Source organism: Herpailurus yagouaroundi, unplaced genomic scaffold (assembly GCF_014898765.1).
Source record: "Herpailurus yagouaroundi ecotype Mexico unplaced genomic scaffold, PumYag 182, whole genome shotgun sequence".
In the NCBI taxonomy this organism is placed as follows: Eukaryota; Metazoa; Chordata; class Mammalia; order Carnivora; family Felidae; genus Herpailurus; species Herpailurus yagouaroundi.
The window spans coordinates 29,210,900-29,220,738 of NW_024412413.1; the positions used below are offsets into that span (position 1 = coordinate 29,210,900).

General features: G+C 37.5%; 1 protein-coding gene across 1 annotated transcript; it reads left to right on the top strand.

The window, feature by feature from the left end:
* The first annotated feature begins 1,456 nt into the window (after positions 1 to 1,456).
* On the top strand, positions 1,457 to 9,513 carry LUM (lumican). The gene is made up of 3 exons (XM_040491250.1): positions 1,457 to 1,771; positions 4,175 to 5,060; positions 8,687 to 9,513. Exons 2-3 carry the CDS (start codon positions 4,196 to 4,198, stop codon positions 8,839 to 8,841), a joined length of 1,020 nt encoding a protein of 339 aa, XP_040347184.1. The 5' UTR covers positions 1,457 to 1,771; positions 4,175 to 4,195; the 3' UTR covers positions 8,842 to 9,513.
* Positions 9,514 to 9,839: the final 326 nt, after the last annotated feature.

Genomic DNA, 9,839 nt, shown 5'->3' on the forward strand with positions numbered 1-9,839 from the left:
AATAGACTCAAGAAACATGCTTTAAGGTTTGCAGCATCCAATTGGTGTCAAAGAACTGACTTTATTAAAAAAAAAGAAAGTATATGTTGATACATCAACTTCGCAATGAGGTAAATAAAATCTAATGCATTTAAACTCTATTACAGATGTCCCAACACATTTATTGCTTAATAAAGAAAAATCCTAAGAGTAGAGAGCTGAAATTTTTCAAACTAAATCTCAGATTGTAGAATTTGACACACTCTAATGCTCACAGTCGTTTAACTACTTATAATGAACCACTTAATTATATGTGATTGGTCTAGTTCTCTTTTTTTTTTTTTTTCTGATTTTTGAAGTTCATTCACTTTCTCTGTTATAAAATGAGGTCTTTCTATAATTTTCTAAAAACAATAATAATGAAATGTTATGCTGAGTTGCTTTAACATTCTTGGAGTTACTTTCAAGAATATTATCTTTGGTTTTTTTTTTAACAGTCCCATGACAAAAAATAAGGCACTACTCCAATATTAGTTTCTCAGGCAAATGCATTCATAATGACCAGGGAGAGTGAATAACTCCACAGGTCTCATAGCTAAAAGACATATTTCAGTTATTTTAAAGTGGAAAAATCTTAACATGTGGCAACTTATGGTGAAATATCTTATTGTAAAAGTTCCTGTAGCCACAAGGAACTGAAAAATTTGGAGACAAAATAAATCCTCTAAACACAGCTGGTACAATCACAAGATGAACTTGACAAGAACTGAGCATATCACTCATTTGCTAAAAGCATGCATCAGGAACTAACAATTAAAGATGTATCAAACCAGGCCCTCGGGAGATTACAACTTTGCATAACTTCTAGTTTTGGGGGAAAAAAATATACTGCTAGCATGCAACGAGAGAATGAAAGATTACTGCCTTGTGATATTTTTAGTGTACATTTTTTCATGTTCTTTTATGTTTTTTGGCATTAAGCTATAGAATACCATCCCCGAGTAAGGTTTTGGATGAAGTCCTAAATTAAATCCACAAAATAAGAAACAGGCAGGACATTGCTGATCGGTTCCAGATCTGAATAACATAAAATGAATCCTCTTAACATAAAAAATAAACTGGAAATGTTGATTTTACCTTTTATGTCAGTGCGTAAATGAAGCATTTTTCGTATTTTAGAAATGAATGTAAGTTACCTCCTTAGCCCCCAATTAAGGTAGTCCAAATGAGTAAATATCAATTTCAAGTATATGGGCAAAAAAAAAAAGATTTGATTCTGAAGACTCATTTGCATTTTCCTGGAATTATTTGTTGTGTTTATGATTTATGAGACCTTTAGATGAACCTGAGAGTTGGTTGAGAGAACAGCACCTAATTGTTCCCACAGCTCCAGAGAGAAAGAGCTTTGCAAGAGAAGTGCTCCTACAGGAGATGTCTCGTTTGCAGCAGGACTCAATTCTTGGTTCAAAGCTATGGTATTTGGGCTAGTTGAGCACGAATCTCTCTCCCATTCCATAGGGAATGAGCTGGGCAGTCCCTGCTCCCCACGTCCACCTGCACTTCGTTAGAGAGCGGAATGCTCACATGCCACCACCCCACAAGATCCCCACAATGACATAACTCCATGCAGAGACTGGCGTGACTGGGCTGGGTTTCCCCCCCTTCAGCTCTTGTATCACTAAGAATCTGGCAGCCAGTTCCGTCCTGACAGAGTTCACAGCATATATTGGTGGATTCTTGTCCATAGTGCATCTGCTTTAAGAATTAACGAAAGCAGTATCAAGACAGTAAGGTAAGTGCTGTTTTAACTATAGCACTGGGGATGCTGACTGTTTGGGACAGTGTTTATTGTAACAGGAACAGAAGAAATTCCAGAGCAACATTGCCAATTGCTACTCAACAGCAAATCCACAGTTTTGAGCATTTACTTTCACATTTTGCTTAATATGCTTTCCATGATTTAGGGATTTGAGATAAATTTTATATAGTTTATGTTGTACTGCTTGGCAATGGAAGTTATACAAAGTTTCAAAATTGGAATGAGACACTACTTAAAACTGAACATAGTAAAAAAGTTTGGCATTTAAAATGTTTGTTATTTTATGCTAATTAGTTATATACGTTAGTGTTGTTAAAACCCAATTTTGAAGTGAAGAAAGGCCATTTCAATCAGCATTCAAAATACTTCTTTATATTGTTATAATTTGTTACAATTTACAATGAACATGTTATAAAAATGTGAGCTAAAAGACTTAGACATGAATCACATTTCTATTTTGTTAATTTCAAAGATTTGATTTTTGGATGTACGTCTTAAAAAACATGTTTTAAAGAAATTCTGGGAAAGATGATTTACTTTTTGAGAAAAGCATTTCCTCCATAGCCACAGGTATTTGGAAAAAAACGGGGAAAAAGCACAGAGCGCTTTTGCCTCATAGTGGAGTCATTATATGGTTACAAACTCTCTTTGAATTCAGAGCCCTTGTTTTTACTCTGCCAAAAAGTATGGAAGCATTTTTTCATTACTATTCAATACTCATATTATAGTAAGTATTAGTTTTAGTGTATACTCAGTTTAAACAAGGTGGAGGTTTTTTAATGGAGCAAGACAAATCTTTACAACATTTACGTATTACAACTTAAAAGAATCCTGTGATTACATTAACACTATGTAATTGTTCTCATGGCCAAGTCCTGTCAGCTAAATTAAATGATGCCATCGTAATCTTAGGGAATGATTTCCCGAGAATCTGGCTATGTGTTACATTATGTCAGCTATCAGAGTGATTCCAACAACTTTTCTAGGGTTTCATCTGCTAAAATAAAGTGCCTTATAATTTCAAATTGAGGCAAAGAAAAAAGATGTCTCAATTTCTCATGCTAAACATTCCTACTCATCCCAACCAATCTAGGCACATAAGTTTGTACCATATTTCTCGCAAGAAGATATATTATTTTATGGTATATAGTGGAATGTGGATCCTGCTTCACATTATGATTTCCCTTCCAGAGTTATCCTTCAGACATAACTCTCCACTCTACAAAAGCCCAACTCTTTACCTAAACTGCTAACCCTTTATTTCCCCAAGCAATTGAAATATACTTTATTGAGCCTCACTTAGAAACATGTTCATATGAGAGGATCACTGTTACAGCTTATTTTTAATTTATATTCTCAAGGTTGTCCTTTCCTACATGGTTCATAATGCCACTGTTCACAGCAGACTCTCCTCAGTTCTACCTCTTTTCCACTTCCGTGCTGTGAGAGCACTAAAATCCAGAGAAGTGAGCCATGCCTTCCTAACTTTTGGCATGAAGCAGGTAGAGAACTGGTGAGTTACTGAGAAAGGACAATTTTAATTCAAAACTTGAAAATAATAGATGTTTTCTACCAGTTGGATCTCTTTACGGGTTTAATTATTTTTTAGAATTTGTGACATTTCCCTGACTAATTAAAAGCACGTTCTAAAACTAATATGCCAAATATTAATTTCGGAAGACAGTTGTGTAATGCACCTAAAGGTATGGAATAGTAAAGACAAGTCAAGATAATACACACACACACTCACGCCCACCACGAATTCTGTTCTTCCTCCTCAGCACCGACAATACCCAGACATTTTTAAAGGAATGTACCCCCCCCCCCACCCCTCCGCACACACACACATAGATAAGAATAGCTTTCCTTCAGGCAAAACCACAGATTGCCCCTATTCCCAGGGAGGGTCTTCTTAATGAGATATTTTAATGATGGTGAATGGTAGGGTACAGGGTACAGCTTACAATTGTCTTTTCATTTTCATTTTTTCTGGTTTTGAAGGATGTTCTGAAGCAGTGTACTAACATGGTGGCTACTGGGCACCACCCAGAAACCTATTGCAGGAAGGCATTTAATTAAGGAAGGACCTAGAGAGATTGACTGTCGGGCCTGGCTCGTCCAGAAGGGGGCGCATGTGTATGCAATCTGACCTGAAACCTGTTCACCACCCCAGAAGTTGCACAAGTACATCCTTTTCCCGACGCTTAAATACAGATTAAAAAGACATCATTAGATGCTCTAAAAACAAAACAAAACAAAACAAAAAAACTATAAAATAATAAAATACACATTTGCTAATGCATTTAACATTGCAAATCCAATATCCTTTTCCTGAAAGTGTACTCTTTTATAATAATATGTTTTCACTTTATTTAGGAGTCAAAGCATTTGCCAAACATGAATCTAGGTGTGTTTATTCTCCTCTTGGCATTAACTGGTGGTGCCAGCGGTTATTACTATGACGATTATGATTTCCCTCTATCAATTTATGGGCGATCATCACCAAACTGTGCACCAGAATGTAACTGCCCTGAAAGCTATCCAACAGCCATGTACTGCGATGAGCTGAAATTGAAAAGTGTGCCGATGGTGCCTCCTGGAATCAAGTATCTCTACCTTAGGAATAACCAGATCGACCATATTGATGAAAAGGCCTTTGAAAACGTCACTGATCTGCAGTGGCTCATTCTAGATCATAACCTTCTAGAAAATTCCAAGATAAAAGGAAAAATTTTCTCTAAACTGAAACAACTTAAGAAGCTGCATATAAATTACAACAACCTTACGGAGTCTGTGGGCCCACTCCCCAAGTCCCTGGTGGATCTCCAGCTTACGCACAACAAGATAACAAAGCTTGGCTCCTTCGATGGACTGGTAAACCTGACCTTCGTCCACCTCCAACACAATCAACTGAAAGAGGATGCTGTTTCAGCTGCTTTTAAAGGTCTTAAGTCCCTCGAGTACCTTGACTTGAGCTTCAACCAGATGGCCAAACTGCCCTCTGGTCTCCCAGCATCTCTTCTAACTCTCTACTTGGACAACAATAAGATCAGCAACATCCCTGATGAGTATTTCAAGCGTTTTAGTGGGCTGCAGTATCTACGTTTATCTCACAATGAACTGGCTGATAGTGGAGTACCTGGAAATTCTTTTAATGTATCATCCCTGCTTGAGCTGGATCTCTCCTATAATAAGCTTAAAAACATACCGACTGTCAACGAGAACCTTGAAAACTATTACCTGGAGGTCAATGAACTCGAAAGTAAGTAGAAAGCTGTGCCTGTACGTGACTGAGGTGTCCTCAAGTTTTTACATGCCTGAACTGTGCAAGTAAATATGGTCTCTGGCTCCATTAACAAAAATGAATAAACATGCCAATAAAATATCTATCCCTCTAATTCAAATATAGAAGAATTCTAGCTCAGTTATTTGTTCAATGTTTGGCCTTTCTTTGGAGTGCCCAGATCAGAAACCATTAAGCTCATAGGACTTGAATACAAATTTCTTCAAATTTAATATTTTGAGCTAATTCATCCTGCTGTGTTAGCTCTTGATATCTGTTATCACTTGCCTCTGTCGTGATTTAGATTTCTGTCCGACATTTATTTCTTGGCAAGGTCTAGCTGGAGGAGGAACAAACAAGTCCAGAAGAGGGATGGCTAGCAGAAGCTTTCAAATGTCCCTCCTGCTTATCTCCAGAGCAGTTCACATATATTCGTGGTCTCCTCTGACATCTTTACTTGGGACTCCACATATTACGCTGCTCTTATGGACCATCATCTATCTCTGTCATCTGTGTCATGCTGTGTGTGGTCTTCACAGTGTTATTTTGAAGATGGTGAGGAAGATTAAGGAGGGAAGGAATAGGAGCATCTGGGTGGCTCATTTGGTTAAGTGTCTGACTTTGGCCCAGGTATGATTCGTGGTTCATGAGTTCAAGTCCCGCATCACTCTCTGTACTCACAGCTCCGAGCCTGGAGCTTGCTTCGGATTCTGTGTCTCTGTCTCTCTGCCTCTCCTCTGCTTGCGTTCTCTCTCTCTCTCTCTCTCAAAGATAAATAAACATTAAAAATTTTCTTTGAAGAGTTAAGGAAATCGATGAGGGTTCAGAATCTTTTTTAATAGTATGAAAGAGCTCCTTCTTTTATACACACTTAACCTCGTTTGATTTTTCCAATTTCTCCTTCCTTTCTCCTGCTGCCATTGTATACTTTTTATTTATCTTCTGGGTAGGAGTTTGACCTGATCCACTTGGGCTGTTCATGTATTCTTTAGGTCTTTTGGGACATTTATCAATTAAAGCCATACAGATTCGGGTGGGAAATTGAAATTCACCACACTCCATCTTATTCTTTAACAAAGGTGGCAGGAGAGATAACCTACGGTTCACAACAAAGTTGTTTAAATCAAAAGCCAGGTGGGAACCGTTGATTTACTTATAAAGCAATTATATCTGCAAAGTAATCTATTGAAACTGAACATCTTTATGCCATGAAAGTTGGTTCTTTTGTCATTTTGGATAAGGATATTGACATTTCCATCCAAAAAATTACAGTATGACTTATTAATATGCTACTTTGTGATTCTGCAACAATTCTGTGTAACCCCTAGTAGGGTTGGGGTGTTTTCAAGAGGGAGACCATGACTGCCAGATCTGAAATGCCACCTATCCTTTCTTGTGTCTGGAAATCTTGCTTGTCATACAATATAGAGAAAACGATCATAGCTGAACCCTTACAGAAATTTCTAGTGGGAAATTCACTCTGTAGCAATATATGGTCCCATATTATAAACATTTGTGGTCAGGAAGAAGGATATTCAGACATCCCAAAACGCTAATGGGATTTAAGATACTTAGGGGTTGAAGAAACCCATTAGATTTGGTTGGTGGAGGTCTATCCATGTGAGTGGGGCTACCTCATACTCTGAGACAAGAAAGGGAAGACACACAGATGCAGGAAAATCTGGAAGTACAAAGACCAGGATGATTACAAGAAGGAAGAGATGATATAGGAGAGGAGAAAGGTGGTCCGTGGAAGAAATGCCAGTGGTCCCTCAGTGTCAAGCTGAGCTTGAAACCACACACAACTGCCATTTGAATGTGAGTGTTTAGTTACTCTTATTCCTTTCTCATCCTTGACATTTAGGTATATCCATTTCAAGTATTCTTGTTGTTTGACTTTGCATGTTTGCAATTCAACTTATTTTGCTACATAATAATTATGGATAGCAATTGTCCACATTCTCTTAAGATACAAAGAGCCCCTTCATGTTTTTCTAATATTAGGAAATATATGGTCAAAGAGTATTGTCCTATTTCAAGCTTGCAACTTTAAGCTCAACCCAGTCACAGATTTTCCTAACTTGGAAAAGAGGGCAAACTTAAAAGGACACCAATAGTTATTCGGCACATATAGTGTGCAGTACTGTGGGCGAAGTGGCTTCCATACCAAAATCACTCCAGTCTTCATGTAACACAGTGTGAAAGATACGTTATAGCTAATAAGAAGATCAGATAAATGTTCCAAAGTCACCCAGAGGATCAATGGCAGAGATAGAAAAGTAGTATCGGCCTAAACCCATGTTTTTTTCCATTCCTCCATGCTTTCTCAGAGATAGGTGCCCTGAAATTTGACTGATGAGTTAAAGATAACATCTTAATGGAGAGAACAGTGTGTTGAGCTCCACTGAAGTCACTGTTCGCTAGAATTTAAGAATGAAAGAAAATAACAACGCAGGGGACCGGATAAGTCAATCTGAAGTGGACTTGAGCAAACATAAGCAGTTTCTATGTACACACCTAGATCATGCAATCTAAAAGCAGCCTCAGTTTCTACTTAAAACTAAATCAGTTTTTCATTTGTGGCAGCTTTTCTTCCATAGAAGAAAAGGACACGAGCTCTGATCATGGACATTCTATGATTTGCTTTTGGCTTTGGAGTTTTGAATTCTTGTCATGAAGGGTGGTTGTTGGAAAACTCTTCAGAGGTCATCTAGTCTCTTATTTTAAGATGCAAAACCCCAAGATGTTTATATTGGCGAGATTGCTCACACAACAGCACCAATCTTAGATTTCTTCAGCTAGACTAAACATTTCAAAAGAGTGCTCAGATAATATGACAGATTAATTGAATGGCTTTTAAAATCCAGTGTTTCTAAAGGCAGATAGGATAATAAGTTCTATTCTCTCAAACATTCAACTGAATGTCCTGATCTGCCATAAGTATTCTTAATATTTTTTTATTTTTTATTTTATTGTTTATTTAGTTTTAATTCTTTAAAATATTTATTCATTTTTGAGAGATAGAGAGAGAGTGTACGAACAGGGGAGAGGAAGACAGAGAAGGAGACACAGAATGGGAAGCAGGTTCCAGGCTCTGAGCTGTCAGCACAGAGCCCAATGTGGGGCTCAAACCCACGAACAATGAGACCCTGACCTGAGCCAAAGTCAGACCCTTAACAGACTGGGCCACCCAGGCGCCCCAATTTTGTTATTTATTGTAGGAGAGACAGAGACAGCATGAGCAGGGGTGGTGCAGAGAGAGAGGTAGAGAGAGAATCCCAAGTAGGCTCCACGCTGTCAGCACAGAGCCAGATGCAGGGCTGAAACTCAAAATGAGATCACAACCTGAGCCAAGACCTTAAGAGTCAAAAGCTTAGCCAGCTGAGCCACTCAGGTAACCCTCTACTATAAGCATTCATTGCTAAGTATTGTTGTGTCACTTGGTAGCCTGAAACACTCCTGTAGCAGTTCCAAATTCAAAGATCTATCAAGTAGGGGGAAGGACTTTTAATAGACATTATTATGGATTGGAGCATTTTTTAAGTGATCAGTTCAAGTCCATGTACTAAAAAAGTAATGGACATTTTCTATTCTTTAATTTCCAGAGTTCGAAGTAAAGAGCTTCTGTAAGATCCTGGGACCATTATCCTACTCCAAGATCAAGCATTTGCGTTTGGATGGCAACCGTCTCACGCACACCAGTCTGCCCCCCGATATGTATGAATGTCTACGTGTAGCAAATGAAATCACCGTTAATTAATATCTACGAATTCCAATTCTATTGAGGTGGATCCCGGAGCAACATTTTATGGTTACATTTGTGTGTGTCAGTTTTGATAGTATTCATTTTTGTCGCTGTTTTTACTTCCATGAATTTTAAATTCTGAAGGAAATGTTTTGTAAACATTTTACTCCTTTTTTTTTTTTTTTTACAAGAAAAGATGAAAGGCAGGCCTATTTCATCACGAGCACAGACACAGACACACACATAGACAACAAACTTATGCTTTATTTGTAAATTTAGTATTTTCTACATCTCTACTGTCAAATGATGTGCAGAATCTTCTACTGGTTACATGGAAGTCAGCCCAGCATTATAATTCCTAAATCAACTCAATGTGCCAAAAAGCATGGGCTACCCACATATGGATGTTTGGTGTCTTGAACCAAATTTCAATGTTCAGATTGGTTTAGCTGAAAAATAGGTGGTAAATTCTGAGGCCGATGATTTTGCAAAATACTAGACCAAATCCTTGAAGTCCCATACACATAAAGTGATATTTTTGGTATTAAGGATTTATATGGTTACCTAATGAAACTTTTCTTTTCTAGAATTATTTTTTACTCTAAGTCATGTGTATGTTTCTTTTTAATCATTTGCATGTTATGTTTAACAAGCTAATAGCAAAATAAAACACGGCAAATGGCATCACTGTGCTTTCTTTTGGAATTCATACCTCTCATATATAAAACAATAGATAAAAATTTTAAAACCATCTTTAACCTGCAATATTTTACTTATGTTGAATAGAGTTTTTCACTAAATAAATTGTCTGCTTCTAGCATCCATTTGCAAACATCTTTGAAACACATCTTACAGTATGTACTTAAAAGTGTGCAGATCTGAATTTCAGTTCACGTTGCGGGAGGGGATTCCCTTTACTAAGTGATTCTCTGGACACCAACTGAGTGTCCTACAATCCAACTCCATTTTGATGCTGTCTGCCTAGAGACAGTATCAGATTTTACAGATTAAGG